This window comes from Aedes aegypti, chromosome 3 (assembly GCF_002204515.2).
Source record: "Aedes aegypti strain LVP_AGWG chromosome 3, AaegL5.0 Primary Assembly, whole genome shotgun sequence".
NCBI lineage: Eukaryota > Metazoa > Arthropoda > Insecta > Diptera > Culicidae > Aedes > Aedes aegypti.
This window is the reverse complement of record NC_035109.1, coordinates 283,203,128-283,225,717: the sequence shown is the minus strand read 5'-3', so window position 1 is coordinate 283,225,717 and position 22,590 is coordinate 283,203,128. Positions and strand designations below refer to the sequence as shown.

At 36.0% G+C, this 22,590-nt stretch overlaps 1 protein-coding gene across 3 annotated transcripts in view; it reads right to left on the bottom strand.

Moving 5' to 3' along the window:
- LOC5576142 (protein goliath) overlaps positions 1 to 22,590 on the bottom strand; it is a 225,922-nt gene that overhangs the window by 33,973 nt on the left and 169,359 nt on the right. The window contains exon 1 of one of the 3 annotated variants that reach the window (XM_021854310.1): positions 19,687 to 19,746. The exons of the other annotated variants lie outside the window; for them this stretch is intronic. Coding sequence (XP_021710002.1) covers positions 19,687 to 19,693 — 7 coding nt within the window. The 5' untranslated portion in view covers positions 19,694 to 19,746. Of the gene's footprint in view, positions 1 to 19,686; positions 19,747 to 22,590 lie in introns of those variants that run through there. 3 annotated transcript variants of the gene reach the window in all.

Genomic DNA, 22,590 nt, shown 5'->3' with positions numbered 1-22,590 from the left:
ACGGCACGAAGCCTTTGCGGGAAGCTTTAGGGATCTCATAGAACTTTCGCGTTTCTTGTGAACGATGCAGCTGTTCCATTTCTTCGCATTCCGCTTCTTCCAGGCGGCGCTTTTTGTCCAGGAATAGGCGGGCTTGCTACTTTTCTTCTATATTGCTCCACGTTTTGTCGCGTTCCTTGCTGCAGCATTGCAGCCCGCGCTGCATCCTTCTCCTCCAAAACTTGCCTGAATTCTTCGTCGAACCAATCGTTACATGTCCTCCTTTCCACGTACCCGACGATGCTCTCGGCTGCGTTGTTAATGGCTGATTTTATGTTGCTCCAGCAGTCCTCAAGTTCCTGTTCCGGCAACGCTACCTCGAGATGCTGCGCGTATGCGGCGGCGACGTTCTGTTGGGCCAGTCGCGCAAGGTTATACCGAAACAGGCGTCGATACCGTAGATTGTTGATGACGGATAGTTTTGGCCTTTGGGCGTAGTTTTACTATCACTAGATAGTGATCAGAGTCAGTGCGAATGGCCATGTTCTTGGAGGCGGCAAAATCTATCCATTGTACTCGCATTCGAGCTGCGCGTAAAATGCGTCCTTGTCATCATCAGTGCTTCTGGAGTGAGGGCTTTGCACGTTTATGATGCTGAAGTTGAAGAACCGGCCTTTATGCCTCAACTTGCACATTCTTTCCTTGATCTTCAGTACATCGGAGAGTATGCGTGTGCTTCCGATGAAGTTGAGAGATTTGCAGTTCCTCGTACCGAGTTTCCAATCGCTAGTCCATTTTCATCGCTGTGGTCTTTGCCGATTGTTCCGGTCCGTATTCTCTCGTTGACATTCCTGTGCTGATGTGTTTTTACGGTTGGCTTGCAGGACCTGACAACAAACCCCTAGATTTCCAGAGGACCATTCCCCTAAATGTTCGGAGGACCATAGTGCGCAGTTTAGCTTAGAGTCCTTCTCTGGCACTTGGACGATGATCAGCCGCCCCTGACATGGGGAACAAACGCTGTTGTGAGCCGCTCCTAACATAGAGTACGGACGCTTAAGGTTTGCAGAAGAAAAAGCAAAAGCAAACCCCCCCTTCCCTGTCAGCATACGACCATAGTTCCAACCGGGATTGGTTACCCGATCTTCCCCAAGGCTACTCGTACCCCGGCCAGTACCACGAGGAGGTAAGGATAGGAGTTGCTGGGCAAGAGGCTAAGGACCACACAATGGGGTCTATTTTATTCCTATAGGTAAGCGAGGTACCACTGGTACGCCATGCCCAGCCATTTACCGTGCCTCGTTAATGAAGATTAAAAAAAAACATCTTCCATTTTTGACGACAGTCTTTGCCATTACATTACATTTCAATTCTTATTTTTTATATGATATTTAACTCCTCTACCAACAGTTTCATTTTTTTACCACAAAAAATATTTAAAAAGCCATAACTTTTACGTTTTTCTATGTGGTGTATGGTGCAATTTTTTTAAAAAGCCCTAAAAAAACTTTTCTGTTTTAGGAATCTGTGTCGATATTGATCATTGGTCATCTGGATCCGGAGATATTCCGAAATTCCTTGGGGGATCGACGTTTTGCCAAAATTCACGTTAATATTTCAGGCTAAAGATTTTTTCTCATGTTCGAGAATTCACTGTTCGAAACAATACTTCAATGAAAGTCTGTTGTGAAAAAAAATACAAAAAAAAAATGGATGGCAAATGTTTTGGAATAATGAACATGTTTTTGGTACCAATGTGGTCGTATAAACTTCGAAAACTTCTTGATTTTTTGAAGACAACTCAACCGGTTTCGATGTTTTTTTTTTTTTCAGAGTAGTTCCTAATAACCTGGCATTGTATAGTTCACATTTAAGTTGATTTTTTGATAAATTAAATAAAAACAAAACGTCGGTCAAATATTTTTTATATGAAGAATGTCGGTTCTCCAAGAAACATATGAATGTCTTTAAAACCATTTGACCAATGATCAATATTGATAAAGATTCTTAAAACAGGAGGGTGTTTTTAAAAAAGTGGAATAAAGATATTGAAAACCATTAAAGTTATGGCTGTTTGAATTTTTTTTTTGCGGTGAAAAAATGGAGCTGCCGGTAGAGGGGTTAACTATATGAACCTTGTGGATGGAACAAGATGCAGATGAAACTAAGGATTCATTACTACGATTGATTAATTGGTATGACTGATGATTTATAATACCACACTAGAACCAAATAATTTATTGCGCATCTGCTATAGACCATTCATCAAGGTTCTAGCATCTATGTATTAAAGAAATTGATCTGAGGTACCTCAGAAATCACCTTCAAGACCTTCAATCTTTTCTTTTATTCTTCAAGAACTAACACAAGCTTAATTAATCTAAATTCATCCACAGAAGTCATATGAAACTCCTTCAAAATACAAACAATAATTAATTCACAAGCTCCTCTTATGATTATTTATAGCCATCCGGGCGACGCGTGGTGCTGTGTACAAAAGGCGACGCTTTGTCACCTATGTTGTAAAAAATGAAAACAAAAGCGCGACTACTGAAGTGTTAAGCATATCTCCAGAAATTCCATCAAAATTTGATCCATTGATTTTTCAACACACATTTTCAAACAAAACATCAATATTTCAGGGGCCCAGATAGCCGTAGTGGTAAATGCGCAGCTATTCAGCATGACCAAGCTGAGGGTCGTGGGTTCCGAATCCCACCGGTCGAGGATCTTTTCGGGTTGGAAATTTTCTCGACTTTCCAGGGCATAGAGTATCTTCGTACCTGCCACACGATATACACATGCAAAAATGGTCATTGGCATAGTATGCTCTCAGTTAATAACTGTGCAAGTGCTCATAAGAACACTAAGCTGAGAAGTAGGCTCTGTCCCAGCGGGGACGTAACGCCAGAGAGAAAAATCAGTATTTCAAAAGGAGTGATTTCAATGATGTCTTCTAGAATCACTTCAGATTTTTCACAGTAACTTTCTATGGAATCATAGAAGGAATTTTCACAGATTTGTTTTTACTAATTCCTGAACTTATTCTTGCATTAAACATTGGAATAAATTCTGGATAAATCGATGCATTATGTATACCGGAGAGAACTGAACTAGTTTCTGCATTATTTTTTGGAGTACGATTAACAAAGCAAAAACTTTTGTAATAATAAAACGAATCATATTTTTGAAACATCTTTAAGATTTATTTGAGAACCTTCGCACACTGCGGCAGATCGATGTTTTCGACGGCCAAAACCTCTAGTACTCTGGATATGCATGCTAGAAGTTTTGTGTCCGATAAAGTATTTTTGAATAGTTTGTACTACATTTTGACTCATTCAAATTTGATCTAGATAAGCGAAAACTGATCTAGATCAGTTTTCTCTTTTGATAGGAGCGTTCTAGCAAAAGACTTTCTTCTGCAAAGTTGTTCATTGAGACATTTCTTTCGAGAACACCTACACTCTATCACTGAAGTGGGTGGCGCTGTGTGACACTTTAGTAAAAACATTTAAAAAATCGATTTTGATCGCCAGCCTATGCACTGTGCTTGCCTTAGAAACCGTTTTTTCATGTAAAAAAAGGATAAACATGTTTTGTCATCGAGCAACAAAAAAGTAATTTGACATCATTTACTATCAAAATATTCAAATTTAATGATACTTTTAGTAAAAACTGTCCAAAAATAGTCTATTACAAAATCCTGGATAACTCATGAACCAGAAGATGACGGCAGCTTATTTTTGCCCATGACTAGTCAAGAACATAAGGTTCATTGTCGTGATGAAAACAAAGTGGTCCGAGTGTGGCTTTTTTGTTGTGGCGGTTTGGAAATTCAATGAAAATATGTTAAATAATGTTTATATTTGATATTGTGAAAGGGTTGTTGAAGAAATTTTCGAGTTATGGCAGTTTGAGTGAGGCAAGAATTGTCAAAAATCGAGGAGTACTCAATAACTGTTTTGATGATAACTACCGAGGGGTTCATCAATTTGACCAACCGAATGCAGCTCCTTTAGTTACTCGACAGGAGCTTTTGAATGAGCATAATTTTAAACATTTTGAAAGACGAAGCGTTAATAGTGGGCCAGTCTCAGCAAGAATCACTTAATGGATATACTCGAAAAATCTCCAGAAAACATTTGAAGTATCTAGAGGAAACTCTTAAAGGACTCTGTTACAAATTCATCGTCTATCCTTCCTGAATGTAGTTATTTCGAGATAACTATTGGTTCTGCTAGCAAGATCTTTTGATACTTTATGAGAACATTCTGGAAACATAATATAAGCGTACATAATCATGATTTTGGGATCTGATTCTTACCCGTGTAATGATTGACTACATACAAAAGGGCACACAGAACTAAAAACTGCTGTACACAAAAAATATTATATTTTTCGAAACAGAATACTTATTAGCTAAACCTTCAATAGGACTTTCCATAGAAATATGAATGATAAATTTCTCTAGAAATAATTGCAAAATGGTATGGATCAGTGATGCGCAAGCCGCATGAGCATCCCAACTGTGACCCATGATTTCATAGAACACAGAAATAAACTTCGCATCACTTCCATTCGAATTGATTTTTATGGTGCTTGTATGTCAGAAATAAACCATATGAATTCAACATAAATTTCCAGGATCGCGCTTTGAACCCCAAACGCCCGATAAAAATCTTCAGGTGTCCGTTAAGAGTCCACAGAAACCCGCTAGAACTTTTAAGAAGCTCGCTAGAAATTAACAGGATCTTCCTAAGAATTCTAAAGATTTTGCTTAGAAGTCAGATAAGAATTGGCATCTGCCCTACAGCTTGCAAGGAATTTCGAGGATATCGCTTAGAATTTGAGGAATCCGCAGCGATATTGCTGAAAATTTCCAAGTCTCCGATTCCTAGACTATCACTAACAATCTCCAAATTCCACAGGAAATCTATTCTGAATCCTTTTTCCAAACATTTTCAAAATACTACTAAAAATCCACAGTATTTCGTTAGAAGTTCTCAGAATACCTTAGAAATCGTAGGAGTTTACAAGAATTCGGTAGATTTCGTACAACATTCTCAATGACTAATTATACATTCTCAGAATTCCACAAGAAACACCAAATGTCTAATAGGCATACCCAGGTTTCAAGTAGTTTGAAAAATTCTCTAAAAATTCTCTGAAGCCCACTATGAGAGCATAAGATCCCGTAAGGATTCTTCAAAATCCAGTTAAAAAACTCCAAGACCCAACTAGGGATCACTAGGACCTCGTAAGGAGATTATGCCCCATTACCCCGATTACCATCAACCCGAACGCCGTTACTCCGAATTCCATATCCCCGAACGACCCATCACCCCGAATTCCAATATCATGGGGAAATGTCATCAATATCAACTTGTCAAGATAATTGTGAGTTCGGGGTGATGGAATTCGGGATGATGGCATTCGGGGAAATGGCATTCGGGGTAAAATCCATCAATAATTCCAAGCCGCCCGCATCCTTGATTAAAATCTTGATATGGCCCGCAGTATACTCCAGTCTGAGCAACACTGTTATAAAATGTTGAATCGTTCCTTAAAAAGTCGAACATCAAGCCTCAATCGTATTCATCGCACGCTTTGATGGCCTTATTTGAAACAAAATGTAATTTAGATTTTGTTCGCATTTGTCATGATGGCGCTATAAACGGCGTATAGAAGAAGATGTGGGACATTTTTATTAAGTGTATCAGCTGCCAGCATACTCCAGTGGGCTGATCATACAGCGCGAATGTCTGAGAAAAGATGTTGGAGCTCAAGTTGAGATGCTCATAGAGATTAATGGCTTCCTGAAACGTTGCGAACACACGACCCTTTAGAATTAAATAAGCGTGTTCGGTACTACTAGCAGTAGCGATTTAGGGAATATCGATAAAAATTGAGCTCTGCATGGAGGAAAGCGTGAAGCTGGCTATGCTTTTCAAATGATTTAAATAAAGGACACAATGATAATTTACGAAAATCACAAATTTTAATGGTATTCGAAAATGTTGCCAAAATCGGGTGGAGCATACCAAAAGAGGAGCATCCCGGTCGGTCTAGGATCTTTTCGTAAAGGAAATTTCCTTGACTTCCCTGGGCATAGAGTATCATCGTACCTGCCACACGATAAACGAATGCGAAAATGGCAAGTTTGGCAAAAAAAGCTTTCAACTGAGATAACTGTGGAAGTGCTCATAAGAACACTAAGCTGAGAAGCAGGCTATGTCCCAGTGAAGATGTAATGCCAGAAAAAAGAAGAAGAATGCTATGTGAAATCAAAATTGAAACTCCACTGATAAATTGCGAAAGTTTTGTTCTGACGTTTCTAGTGGGTCATATTACTGAGCACTTGGTAGACTAACTCATTGATTGCCGAATTGTCAGTGGATTTTTTTTTCTCAGATTTTAGTAATTTCGTAGGTTTACAGAATTGTTGGTAAATTTTTACCACAGTTTACCGAAAATCAACACTGTCGAAAACTGGTCAATAACCAAACCATCATTATTTTTATTAATTACTAATCGATTTCGGTCATATTGTTTATCGAACTCACAAAATCAAACAGTTTGGAATCCACTTTTAAGTTTGCACTAAACCTTCAAAGGTACAAACCTCGCGAAGAAAGCATCCAACAATAGTGCACTTTTTATTTTGGCTTTGTGTACTGGCAGAAAGCTTAAAATAAGAAGATCAGAAACGTTTGTCAAGTATTTCTCCAGTTTAGTGCCTTTGAAAACGTGAGTAGGGGCACAAGTCGGCCATTGTGGCGGCCAACTTTCGAATTACGAGATGTTTCACCTTAAGTCTGCAGTAAACGCACAACTATTTAGCAAGACCATATACCAATCAAATTACCTGCGTAGTAGTGCAATGTTAACAAAAAATTCTTAGATGAAAAAACCGAATTTAGTACTACACCATTTAATTCCACTAGAGTTTGTATCCTTTGGCAGATACGCGTATTTCGACCTCAACTGTAAGGCCGTCTTCAGTGTCGTGTACTAGACTCGACTCTAGTACACGACACTGAAGACGAACTTACATTTGAGGTCGAAATACGCGTATCTGTCAAAGGATACAAACTCTAGTGGAATTAAATGATATAGTACTAAATTCGTTTTTTTCATCTACTTATAGGTATTCTACTAAACAGCTCGAAGATTTATCATAAAAAATTCTTTTTTTGCTGTGAGAACTGTCACAACATTGCTTTTGTTTGCTGTTAGAAAGTAAACATAAACAGAATTATTGCTATCGAGCAACCATTTCCTTGTTGGACTTACTTTGACCGAAAGCTCAAATGACGTCAAATAAATAACAATAAGGCAATCCATGAGACAGCAGCGATTTGCTGGTTTTTTGTTTACAATGAGTTTTGTGATCGGAGTGACCGTTCGATTACAAAGGAAAATGTAAAGCTCCGATAACACTTGCATTTTGATTACCCTTCCGTTTCAGTTGCACGCACACTTTTAGCTGTCAGTCCTATCGCGGAGAGTTCTCTCGGATAGCCTTATACGTTTTCATTCTGAGAAAATCAACTTGTGTAAGGTTGACCGTGCGTTGGTAAATATTCGTGACATTTCAATAGTAGACTTCTTTTCATAGGGTCTTCTTCTTTTTCTTTTTCTTTTCTTATTCTCCTCTCTGACGTTACGTGCGAAGTATGACAAAGCCAGCTTCTTAGCTTAGCTTCATGGGCACTTCCACAGGAATTAACCCTATTTTCCAATAGTTTACGCCACTTTTTTACAAGTGTCAAAAAACTTCTACAGTCAGGTCTCTTATAAGACGCTGCCACCCACTTTTCTCCTGCTGCAATTTCTCAGCTGTTGTTTTGTTTGTCACTGATGCATAGTATGAACTAACAACCTACCTAATTTCACTTGAATCAATTCAACGACAGCTGAGAAATTGCGATGGTCGTAAAGTTGGTGGCAGCGTGAAATAGGAGACCTGACTGTATTTTCAGAATTTGTGTCCATATCGATCATCAGTTATCTGGTTTTGAAGATATTTCGATATTCCTTGGGGGACCGACACTTCTTATATATTTTTTGTATGTAATTTTGTTTCTAGTCTATTAATCGAAAAAAAAATTATGGCTATACAACGTCAGGTAAAAAGGTGCTTCTCTGGAAAAATCATACAAATCGGTTGAGTTGTGTCCAAGAAAGCTAAAAATTACGAAACGATGTTTTTTGAAGTTTTCAAGATCATTCTCGATTAGATTGCTACCAGAAACATAAATGCTCATTACTCAAAAACGGTTGTACTAATTTTTGTTCTTTTTTCACAACAGACTCTCATCAAAGTTGTCTAGAACATTTACGCGTAGCCATAGTTGGTCTTCCAAAGAAATTCAGAATATCTTCGGATCCATATGACCAGTCAGTAGCCTGCGGTGTGGAGCGGAATAGCCTTGTTTTTTGTAGTCGTTATTATTTCAACATGATCAAAATCGACACAGATTATTAAAGTACAAGAGTTTTTTGAGCACTTGTGAAAAACTGGTGCAAAAATATCGAAAAACGAAAAATCTATTGTGATTTGAATATTTTTTGAGGAGAAAAATTTAATGCTGCTAGTAGAGGAGTTAACTGAGAACTTTTTTGCCAATTGATCATTTTTCCATTCGTTTATCGTGTGACAAGCACGAAGATATACTATGCCTTGAGATGTCGAGAGAATTTTCGATCCCCTTAATTTTGCTCAATGGATCATTGAAGGTAGTTTTTGCAAGTGCTCACCGCATCAAAACAAAGGCGCCACTGTATATGGAATTTAACATTGTGACAGCATTGCTGTTCTGTCAAACATACAAGGCTACGGTGGCGCTATCTATGCTTTCCATAGCGGCCGTTTTGGTTATTTTAATGATCCATAGCCGCGCGTTTACCGCTACGACTATCTGGACCCCATCCTTAGTGTAACGGGTTTGAATTTAAGGTAACACGTGAGACCGTGTTATTGTCCCTATCTTTTGTCTCATTCTAACAATTTTCATCAAAACTTTGCAGAATCAAATCTCGAGATTCAGTGAACCGATGGAGCTGAAAATTTAATGGGTTGTGCACTACATATAGAATTATATGATACATTTCTCACATCGATATGCTGAGTAGTACTTGAGATTTGCTTCTTCAAATGGATAGGGTTATTATAATGACGTTCCGTGCGGCCTTAATAGGACGGTATCTTCTCGGATAGGAAATTTTTAAAATTTCCCAGGATATACAGGTTTCGTTGTAGTTGGGGCGTAACGCCAGACGGAAAAATAATATGTCACGTCACAGTCAGGACAAAACTTATTTGGCAGTCAAATCATTATCTCATCGGCCAACTTCACTGAAAATATCCCAAACCCTTTATTCATCACCATGCCATCTCTCTTGGAGGTCCCTTTACGCTCTGATTTCACGACTCCGTCCATACATCAAACCGATGAATTCACACCGGCCGGTACGTCACATCACAGACAAGTTAATCGGTCATGACTCCATGCAAGGGTGCTACTTTAGTTCAGTTGGTGTGCAGTCGCAGTGTGGTCGCAGTAACGAACGGGAGAAACATTCATCTTCGCATCGGTGTGGTCCATCCACCAGGCCATTGACTTTAACTTTGTACTGCCACCATGTGTCGTTCTTATACCACACGCCAACAGCTGCCGGTTTTGGATCTATTACCACGACAACTCCTACCTACACAGGGCAACGCTCGCACGGCGGTGACGGCATCGAAAAGTTTTCTGACAAAACGGACAGATTGAGCTGTTTGGCTGAAAAGTAGCTAATAAATTTGGCCAACTCGATGGAAACTCAGCGTGATCTTTGCGTGCGGGGAGTCGATTGAGCGTCGAATGTGTATAAGGCGCTAATGAACTGCGCAAATTTTCCTAAATGTAAATGGTTGCGCTCGCCCGTGGGGTTGTGTGGCGTGGCGACCGTGACCAATGCCGAGCCCCATCAAACCGTAATAAATTCCGCATTTTTATTCGCAAACTTTAGACGGTCGTCGTCGGGTCGAGCCCACCACGCCGCGTGTAACACCAGTGGCCGTACCCCAACGAGGCGATGCATGGTGGTGAGTCATACCGAGTATTTACCTACCATTTAAATGAGGTTGTAGAGAGTAAAGTGGGGCAAATGTTCGAGTGGGGTCAAAGTGTTTTTGAAATTTATAGTTCAATTCAAAACTAATTTTATGAATTTCTTGGTGGTTCGAATGCTATTCCAGTAAGTGAATCTAACTTCAAAAATTTAAAAAATCGATTGGAATTCGAAAGAGTTTTGCCCCATCCTACTCTAATTCTTACTGTGTTGGACATACGCGATAATTGAGTGAAAGAAGGAAGGCGCCGTATCATCTCCTCAGTGGAGTGTGGAGTTAACTTTTTTGCACCTGTTTTGTGATTTGCATAAATTTGAATACCGCAACCATCTAAGTATCGTGTTTGGTGTTTGGGTGAATCAGTGGGCTTGGCTTGGCTTGGCTATCGATGCCACTTCAGAAAATCACAGTTACTCTAGCGAAACGATTTCTAAACATAGTCGACTTCTAGTTCATGGTTTTGTTAGACCTAAACAAATGCTTCCGTTAGTTAATGTATACGATGGTCAAGGTCATTTTTTACATGTGGTAGCTAGGTGTTGCTGTTCGAACACTGACATGCGATATTTCAACCTTTTGGTTGATATAGCTTGCTGTACAGTTGAAGACAATCCAGTACATTTACTGATATAAAATTGACCGCTAATGATACAATGATAGAGATACTTCTTATTATTTGATTGGTATTTTGCAGTGACGATGATCCACTGTAACACTATCTCCTTTTCACTCTTCATTCAAAATGCAATTGTTTATACATTTGCAGCATAATTTACAATGCATGCATACAAGACTGGCCCTTAAATAAAAAAAAAGTTGTAAAACGCAACCCCCTAGATATGTGCCTTTAGGTAAGAGAAGAGTTCTCTCAAAAGTTCAACTCATTTGGTTGCTCCCCCAGCTGGCGCTTTCAATTCGAAGTTTATATGGAATATTCGTTTCAAATGTATTGAAAATTGACCCTATGTCACTGTTTCGTTCCGTATACTAGTTAATCGCGTTCAATTGTGCCCAGAATGACAAATTCACTAGTTGATACCCTAATGAACATATTTACAGAAGGTTGTATCTGGATTTAAGCTCATTTTCATTATACTTTCAGTTGTTGAAAGTTAGGCTTGGAGCAACACTCCCGTACAATCATATATGCATGCACCTTGTATCGCAGCACGCCCAGCGTCATAGGTGGCTAGTTAGTGGCTACCACCCAGCTATGTTGAAGACAAACTAAGCTGTATTGCAAATCTACTTCAGATAGTTAAAACACCAACTTTCTCAGTTTTAATCATCATACAACCTTCTACAATATTGTTCGCTATGGTATCAAGTAGTGTTTTTGACATTCTGGGTTCAATTGAACGCGATCAACAATTCTCTTGATCCAAACAGGAGATGATGTGCTGTTTCCCATATGTTTGAGCTGAAAATCCCATATTAACTTCAATTCAATTGCAATTGCGAAAAATCCTGGGGGTTGCACCGTGGAATTATACAACTTCATTTTTTTCCCATACTGAGCTGGGCCAGTCTAGCATACATACGGAGTCCACATAGCCGTGGGTTTGAATCCCACCAGTCGAGGATCTTTCCGCAAAGAAAACACATGTAAAATTGATCAATTGGTACAGAAAGCCCACCAATAATAACTGATGAAGTGCTCATATGAACTTTAAGCCGAGAAGCAGGCACTGCCCTAGTCGCTTTAGTTTGTGTATCAACACTCAAAATTATGTTTTTATTGTTCTACAATCACGATGGTACAGTATTTCACACATGAGTCAAAAGAATGTTAGATTTATTTGAAGATTTCTTAACACTCCGGCAGCTATGACTACTTTCACTTACACGAAGTGCTATGACCCAAAATCAGTAGGAACGGTATTTTCAACTCGCTATATCTCAATGAGTTTTCATTCGATTTCTAATCTTTTTTCACGTATCAATTTTCCCAGGTATCAAGATTACTGCAAAATGTTGAGAACTCAAATTTGTACAGTATTATAATCTTGAGAACTGAAAAATCCGAGGCAAGTCTTAAAAAAATGCTGTTTTTTGATAATAACATTCTTTTTATCGCGAAGATCTACACATATTTTTTGTTCAAAATGAGCACAATCTTATAAGACATTAGATTGTGAAAACTTTTTGGTAATTTATCTTGAAAAGAACCACACAATCTTCACAAATTTACGTATAATACAGATAAAAAGCTTATTTTGTTTGTAACTTGAAATTTATCGCGATGACCAATACATATTATCACCTTTAAATATACATATGTATATAGTGAACAACTTAGCTCAACAATGTTGTAAATATATCTTCCAAGAAACTACAAAATTTTCACTAAAATACGTATAATACAGAGAAAATGCTAATTTTTGTTTGTAACATGAAATTTCTCGTGATAATCAATAGGGGGAGATCCCCCAGTACCGGACACTTAAGCCACTGAATTCATAATTCGAAAAATATTGGTTTTATGTGCTCGTGTTACCTATTTATGATAAATATTATCATTTTTATAGTGTACAAAAATAAATTTGAAAATATAAGTATGAATTTTGACATTGCATTTTGATGATGTATTTTAGTACCAAATTGATCGATCTTGAAAGGTGGCACCCAATACCGGACACAATCTGGAAATGCCTAGAATTCTGTAAATTTGAACATCATTGAATGTGTTTACTTTAGGAATAGTATATAATTGGCAATTCAATGCATTTGCAACATTTACAAGAACAATTTGAGTATTTCATAGTTTGCAAGATGTCCATCAAAAACCTCTTTCTTATATGATGAAAAATAGCACATTTTACGATGTTGTTCTGAATGTTCATTTTTCTTAATTTTATTGCATGTTTGATACCATGGTCGACGGAATCCATGAAAAATGAATGTATTTTGAAACACTCGTGCAATAATTACAAAGATATCATATAACAAATCAGGCTGTCCGAAACTGGGGTACAGGAGGTGCTTAAACAAAATTGTAATTTGTCCATATTTAGTCCAATTATGGTACAAAATTCATTCATACTATCAAATTAGAATTATGTTCGAATATGCTTGCGTGATCGAAAGTAGTTTTTCATATTCAAAATAATTACTAAATAGGCTCAAAACTAAGGCAATACGCCAAATTTTTTGAAATTTTCAATCTTTTGTACTTTTTTAAAAAGGCATGCATATTTCAAGGATGTGTTATTCTACGCAAACATTAGTCTCCATAATAGCTTCCTTTACTACTAATACACCATCTTGATTGGACCATGATTTCTCAATGTTTCGACTTTGTCCGGTATTGGGTGCTGTCCGGTACTGGGGGATCTCCCCCTACATATTATCACTTTTAAATGTACATATGTATATAATGAAACAACTTTGCTGAACAATGTTGCAAGTTTAACTTTCGAGAAACTACAAAATTTTCCCAAAAATACGTATAATACAGAAAAAATACTGATATTGTTTGTAACTTGAAATTTTCCGCTATTACCAATACATATTATCACCTTTAAATGTACATATGTATTAAGTGATCAACTTTCCAGAACAATGTTGTAAATTTAACTTTCAAGAAACTACAAAATTTTCCCAAAAATATGTATAATACAGAAAAAACACTTATTTTGTTTGTAACTTGAAATTTCTCGAAATGACCAATACATGTTATTACTTTTAAATGTAAACATGTTTTTAGTGAACAACTTTTCAGAACAACGTTATAAGTTTAACTTTCAAGGAACTACAAAATTTTCCCAAAACTACGTATAATACAGAGAAAATACTCATTCTGGATTGTAACTTGAAATTTCTCGCAATGATCAATACATATTATCATTTTCAAATGTACATATGTATTTAGTTAACAACTTTCCAGAACAATGTTGTAAGTTGAACATTCAAGAAACTACAAAATTTTCCCAAAAATACGTATAATACAGAAAAAAATATATATTTTGTTTGTAACTTGAAATTTCCCGCGATGTCACCTTTAAATGTACATTTTTATTTAGTGAGCAGCTTTCGAGAACAATGTTTTAAATTTAACATTCAAGAAACCACAACATTTTCACTAAAATACGTTAATACAGAAAAACTACTAATATTGGTTGTAACTTGAAATTGTCCGAGATGATCAATACATATTATCACTTTTAAATGTACATATTTATTTAGTGAACAACTTTCCTGAAAATTGTTGTAAGTTTAACTTTCAAGAAACTCAAAAAATCATAAAAATAGGAATAATACAAAAAAATACTTATATTGTTTGAAATTTCTCGTGACGATCAATCATGTTATCAACTTCAAATGTACATATGTATTAGGTGAACAAGTTTCTCAAAACAATATTGTAAGTTTAACATTCGAAAAAAACTACAAAATTTTCCCAAAACTATGTATAATACAGAAATTTTTGTTTTATTGTAACTTGAATATTCTCCCGATCACCAATACATATTACAGGTATGTTCCGTTTTTATCACGTTCCGATTTCGTCAACAAATTATTCCGTTTTTATAAACAAACAAAAAAAGTTTTTTTTTTAAATTTAAAATGTTTCGAATAGAATTTAAATACTTATTTGGAAGCAATATTAATGTTTTTCAATAGTCTCAGGGTTGAATTTTCGACGTTATGTTAATGTTGAGCACTTACGATACATGGTTGGTGTCAAGTCTTATAGGATTAAATAAGGTTTGATTGCTTCCTATCCACTAATCAATTGGAGTTATCAAACTTAGTATTGGCTTTTGGATTAATTAGACACATCCTTCAGCAACCGAGATTTGCTCTGGCCACGTCCTAGCTACTGAAATTTGTGATAAGTTGAATACGTATTTAAGTAAATTGCATAGACCTTTCATTTTTCTTATGTAACATGGCATCGAGGAATTTTCAATGTAAATGTGATAGACATATATGTTCAATTATTTTTTCTAAGGGATGCGCTTGGAAATGCACTCAAAAATGTTTAGGCAACGGCAAGAGACATGATCGAGTTTGTTTTATTTTTGATAAGACTGTCGAACCCGTCATATTTTGAAAATTATCTTCTTTTTCTCAAACTCGATAGCATTGCACAGATTATAACAAACAGCCATTGATTAGATCATTTTCCAAGGAGTAGGGGAAGAGCAGTAAAACTATGGAACCTATAGAAAATTTTGGAATCTGCTTATAGTTTTCACCGAGGAAGATGGAAAAGAGCTGAAGAAGCTATTGATACTGAACGTATCCACGGCACGCTCGTTTCCATCCTACATTTGCTAGGATTTTGATTTTTGAGCAGACGTAAACCCCTTCCCCCACATGGAGACCAAACAGTTAATTAGGAGTCTTATACAAACAGTCAAACGCTTATTCATAAAACTTTACAAAAGAGTATCTTACCAAAAAGTTCTAATTTGGTGATGCTTGTTCTGGAGTTTGTGCATTTCTGTATTTTTGATGAACTTATTTATTATAATTTTTACTAAACAAAAAACTAAAACTTTATTTTAGCTAATAGCCAGTCTATTCGTGATCTAACGCAAAGCTAAAAGGCGATGGTGGCGCAGTTAAGTAAGTAGTGATACCTTTAGAAAAAAAAAACGTCACAATCATTTTACTGGTAAGATTTTGGCAATTCAAAGTACAAGAAACCGTAGATGTTCATTTCAGTTTGCAAAAATTTTCGCAACAAAACTCCTCATTCAATCGCCAATCGGGTGTGGCCAACAATGCAAAAAATGTATTTTGGCAAAAAAGCTCTCAGTTGATAACTGCGGAAGTTTTTATAAGAAGACTAAGCTGAGAAAAAGAGTCTTTCTCAGTTGGGATGTGATACTATAAAGAAGAAGAAGAAGCAGAAGGATGAGGATGAACAATAGAAAAACAAGTTGTTTCTTGTCTAATCTTGCTTGACAAATACAATGATCAGCTTGATCAATTTCCATGTAGTTTTTACAAATATGACGCACCTTATGGTGCAAAGGACATTTATGTGATTATCGTTTCAATATTCTATATTACATTTATTGGAATTCTAACCAAGAAAACTAAAAATTATTTATGATTTATTACAAAACCACATTGATTGATAGGAGTCTGCAATCAACTTCAATTGCGAACATACATGAATGATCAATCTAAAAGCTCCTCACAGCTCCTAAACATCAAAACTGTGCATTTAAATGATGAAAACTATTATCCTGGCAACATTGCATTTTTTTTTCTTTAAATTTGTAAAATATTTTGTCTAAGAAAATTATTCCGTTTTTGTCACGGTTCCGTTTTTGTCAACTGAAAATTATCGATCGTATTGATAAAAACGGAACTTACCTGTATCACTTTCATATGTCCATGTGTAAGTTTAACCTTCAAGAAATTACAATATTTCCCCAAAAATACGTTTAATACTACAAAAAATATCCGTCTAGTTTGAAACTTGAAATTTCTCGATTTGAACAACTTCAAATTTGCATCTGTGTTTAGTGAACAACTTTCCAAAACAATGTTCTGAGTGTAATATTCAAGAAAATACAATGTGTTTTTCAAAAATACGTGAAACACAGAAAAAAGTACTCATATTGTTTATTACTTGATTTTTTCACAATTACAATCACATTTAAATGTGTATATGTATTTAGTGAACATCTTTTCTGAACAATGTTTTTAGTTTATTTCTTTAGAAAGTACGTATAATATCGAAACAATACCCTTCTTATTTGTAGCTTCAAATTTCTAGCCCAATTTCTTGACCAATGCATGTTATAACCTTAAAATCTCGCAGACTTGTGATCTCGCCCCAAAAACCAATGGTAATCGAGTGTGTAGCTCCCTGTTTCTAAGCAAATGAATGAGCAACTATTACCACTGAGAGATAGAGGATGATCTTCTCTTCACACAATAACCAATACATATCATCAACTTTATATTTTCATATGTTTTAGTGAAAACCTTTCTAGAGCAATGTTGTTAGTTTAATTCTCAAGAAACTACTATATTTTTCCATAAATACGTATGAAACATAAAAAATACTCTTCTTTATAGTAACTTGAAATTTATCACGATAACCAATACATTTAATTAACTCCATATGTATTAAGTGAACTATTGTTCAAACAATGTTGTCAATTTACCTATCATAAAACTACAATATTATCTTTAATATCTACGTATAATATAAATATACTTTTCTTCCTTTTGACTTTAAAATTTAAATTTAAATTTAAAATATCTTGCGATAATCAGCACATAATATCACCTTCAAATATATATTGGTGTGTGAGAAAAACTTTCCAAAAATACATTGGTATGTAGTAAATGACTTTCAGTAACATTGATATTATTTTAACTTCCAAGAAACTGCAATATTTTTCCAAAAATACGTAAAATACAGAAAAAAATATTCTGAAATGAAACTTTTTTTTTTAGACCGATACATATGTTGTGTGTATAGCTTTCAAAAAAATACAATATATTTTAAAGACTACGTATAATATAAAGAAAAAAATTGTTTTCTTTATAACTTGTAATTTTTCGCGATGACCAATACAAATTCAAGTCATTTCTCCCTTGCTCAATATTTCGTATCTTGATATCGCTAAATACATACATTTAATACATATGTACATTACAATTTGATAATATGTGTAGGTCATTGCGAGAAATTTCATGATACAAACAAAAATGAGTATGTTTTTTGTATTATAAGAATTTTTGAGAAAAAAATGTAGTATCTTGAATGTTAAACTTACAAAATTGTTCTGGAAAGTTGCTCACCAAAAACATATGTACATTTGAAAGTGATAATATGATTTGGTCATCGCGAGAAATTTCAAGTTAAAAAAAAAATATCAGTATTTTTTCTGTATTAACGTATTTTTGGGAAAAATCAGCAGTTTCTTGAATGTTAAATTTACAACATTGTTCTGGAAAGTTGTTCATTTAATACATATGTACATTTGAAAGTGATAATATGTATTGGTCATCGCGAGAAATTTCATGTTACAAACAAGAATAATTTTTTTTTCTATATTATACACATTTTTATAAAAAAATGTAGTTTCTTAAATGTTAAATTTACAATATTTTTCAGCAAAGTTGTTCACTAAATACACATGTACATTAGAAATGTATGAAAATTTGGTAGTTTCTTGGAAATTAAACTTACAACATTGTTCTAGAAAGTTGTTCACTAAATACATATGTACATTTGAAGGTGATAATATGTATAGGTCATCTCAAGAAATTTCAAGTTAAAAACAAAAAATGCGTATTCTCTCTGTATTATACGTAGTTTTGTGAAAATTGTGTAGTTTCTTGAGTTTCAAGCTTACATAATTGTTCTTGAATATTGTTCATGAAATACATATGTACATTTGAAGGTGATAATATGTATTGGTCATCTCGAGAAATTTCAAGTTTCAAACAAAAATGTGTGTGTTTTTTTTTTGTATTATACGTTGTTTTGGGAAAATTTTGTAGTTTCTTGAAAGTTAAACTTCCAACATTGTACTGCAAAGTTGTTCATTATATACATATGTACATTTGAAAGTAATAATATATATTGGTCATCACGAGAAATTTCAAGTTACAAACAAAAATGAGCATTTTCTCTGTATTATACGTATTTTAGTGAAAATTTTGTAGTTTCTTGGAAGATAAATTTACAACATTGTTCAGCAAAGTTGTTCACTATATACATATGTACATTTAAAGGTAATAATATGTATTGGTCATCACGATAAATTTCAAGTTACAAACAAAATAAGCATTTTATCTGTATTATACGTAAATTTGTGAAGATTGTGTGGTTCTTTTCAAGATAAATTACCAAAAAGTTTTCACAATCTAATGTCTTATAAGATTGTGCTCATTTTGAACAAAAAATATGTGTAGATCTTCGCGATAAAAAGAAAGTTATTATCAAAAAACAGCATTTTTTTAAGACTTGCCTCGGGTTTTTCAGTTCTCAAGATTATAATACTGTACAAATTTGAGTTCTCAACATTTTGCAGTAATCTTGATACCTGGGAAAATTGATACGTGAAAAAAGATTAGAAATCGAATGAAAACTCACTGAGATATAGCGAGTTGAAAATACCGTTCCTACTGATTTTGGGTCACAACCGCCGGAGTGTTAAGAGATTTCGTAGAATAATCCCTGGTAGAAGTACTGGAGCGATTCCAGAATTCGTAGAGGACCTCCTGTGGAAATGGATGGTAGAATCACTGAAGAAATCATTCGGCTTATGATCTCTTATAGCAGGGGTTTTTTTTTGGTTGTTTTGTTATTTGGTTATTCATTTAATCCAACTGACTATCTTGAGTCTTATCGAACCCACACACCTTCAGCATGGCTTTGCTTTGTAGTCGCGGACTCTAACCGTTCGGCTAAGGAAGGCCCCCTTAAAATAAAATATACATGGAAAACATCAATAATCTTCGATGTAGGTAGTTGTGATTTCACATCACTCAGTTCACTCTGGCTGAACGAAAATTGAAAAAAAAGGTTTTCAGTTCGATACATAACAATAGAAGAATTTTCACTCCCTAGAATGTTTATATTAGTAACAACAAGCTCATACCAGTCATTCAGCAATAAAAACATCATTACACATTGTCGCCAGATGATACATACCTGTAATGAGAAAAGGAGAACACATAATTAGTTGTTTATCACGCAACTATTATAATTGTTTATCATATTTAGTTTTAGTAAATCCTGATCATTGGATGCATTGCGTATAATTAAGTCGTCACATACGGATGTTCGTATGCATTGAATGAGTGATTGCGATGGCTTTAAGATGACTGGTTGTCTCAATTGAAATTAAATTGAATTTAACAACCGTATGAACTGTCAGATGCTCTCATAAAACCATTAACTCCCGTAGTTGTTTGATTCAAGACCTTCGCCGTTCTTTCTTGACAAATGATGTATTCCGTTCAAACAGGCAGTTGAGTAAATTCAATCACGTTCCAAATGCCCTTAGTAGCCTTCGATCGTGGAACGTTCTTGACACCCCCACGTTAGATGCCAGTCTCAAGCAAAAAATGTCCCGTCATCATCATCGTCGTCGTCCGTCATCGTTGACTTGATCTTGATATTGCAATAATACATTTAACTACTCTCTTATAACGGAGCGATAGCTTACTATACACTAGGGTGGTTCAAAACGCAAGAGAGTTTGGAAATCCAGTCTTTCATATTTTCCCTACAATCTTTATGACGGAAAAAGAGTTCTGTCAAATTTTCAGCCATTTCGGTAGTAAGGGTAGCCCAAAGACGATGTTGGTTTATATAAGAGTTATTAATAACAGAAATTTAGAAAAAAAAAATATATTTAAAATATGGTAACACTTCAAGGTAAGTACAAACTTCACGTCTCAAAGTCTAAACTTATTCTTCGAATCAAATTTACCACCCTACTGCAAACTTGGCGGCAGCGAACGTGATCTAACGCTGCGGGAGCCGCTCCACCACTGCACTTTCATGCACTTGACAGTTTACATGCATGTCTACATCCATCCATATCTGCCATGGCGGCGCGGGGCAGTCGCTGCGATTGCCCTTGATCTTCCAGCGCAAAGTCTGTGCGCGATTTCCTCATATGAACACTGACTATCGAACGAAGTGTCCGTCGTGCATGCGTTTGCTCGTGGATCGTGAGCCAATGGGAATGGGAAACTCTCTTGTCATTGCTTCGGTTACTACACTTTGCATAACGTCTCCCTAACATTCAGTGCCCTGACCATGGGCGTAGCCAGGATTCAAGGGGAAGTTGAGTGGCATCAAACATTAATTCACAGATACACAAATGCACAACCTATGAAAAAAAAATTGTAGAGGTCCCACTTCAATATTCGAGACATTCGAGATGCAAAGAAATGTATTCCAGTCGGCTCGAAAATAATTGAAAGTGCAACTGAGGATTGAGAATCGCTTCATACGATATTTGAAATGTAACAGAGACATGACCAGAATCAAAATCAGAGTAAGTAAGGGATCGTTCAAATATTACCTAACGCAACAGGGGGAGGGAAAGGGTCATCCGTTGTGTTACGGTCCATGCAAACATTTTAAATTTTTCATACAAAGGCTGTTACGTGAGGGAGGGAGGGGGTCTAAAATTGGCAAATTTAGCGTTACGTAATATTTGAATCATCCCTAACCAGTTGGCCACAAAGGTGGCTAGAGTCAGTGAGGACCAAATCAATCGTAGAAGTGTTTCTCTGAGAGGAAAAACAAGTACGGCTATCAGGGCATTGAATTGAGAAATATCCTGAAGAGCACTCATCAAATAAAATTCTACCATTGGAATTACTTTGCGAATTATTCCATGAGCGATGTTTTGCATGAAAGTCATTTAGGACAACAAAATTTGAATTTTTGCGAGTCAATTTTCCTGACAGCCTGGAGCAAATTTACTGGCTATCCAGTGCATTGAAAAGGCAAATAGGCAGCTATGAAAGAATATTTACCAAGCTGTGCTTCAACAGAAACACCTAAAGTTAAAAAAAATGGTTTCAAATGACGAAAATAGTTGATGCTTTATGCGCCTATGAATGATGATTGCAGCTCCATCCAGTCGATCATTACGATACTTAAACAAAAAAAATTGATCTCTTTTGAGTTTGGATCCCGGTTTTAAATAAGTGTCTGTAATAACTGCTAGAATATTAGACAGCTTAAAATGCCAACCCCCCCCCCTCCCTTCTCTGCTATGCCAATGGTCCTGACTGGACTACGATTAAATTACGACGCCCAGCCTATCGAACAACGAGTTGTCCCCAGAATCCGCGTTGTTGTGACTGATCAATAAAATAATAAGCGAACGAACAAATCGCTTTCCGCCGCGAGCTACTGCCTTCTCTTCGTCGGAACCATCAGCTCTCAGGCAGAATTGCTGTTCGAGCTAAAAATAGATCCGTATACCCAGAAGTAGGCAGTAACTAGCAAACTGGTGAGTCGTTGGACCGGTCATCTTGCTTGGACGCCCTTCGGCACTGGAAATCGTCGCGTGTGTTTTGCGTTACAACCGTTGTTGCAACATGCAATCGTGTGTGGACAATTTATTGGGAGCACTTGAACCCGATTCCCCGTCAAAACTGTAAAGTTTCTGCTACTCGGTACTACGGTACTACGTGAGTACAGTCGGAATTGAGCGGCCGTTGTTGACGAGGAAACCGGTTGGCCCTACACAAACCCGAGAAGCCGAATCTGGACAACCGTTCAATAGGGCACTTGTTGGTTTCCCAATCCTTTCTATATTTGAAGAAGGTTATCGAATACAGGGTCTTCCTGGTTTTGGCAACAAGGTGTCTACTATTAGTAGGGTGCTACGTAGTTTGTCGGCTGTTTTCCTTGATTAATTCACAAACATACAAAAATCATTGAATACAGATTAATTTGAATACGTATTCTTAGACAAGAATTATGCCATAAACAAGTAATTCCTGTACGTTGATTCACTGTTTGTGTGTGAGGT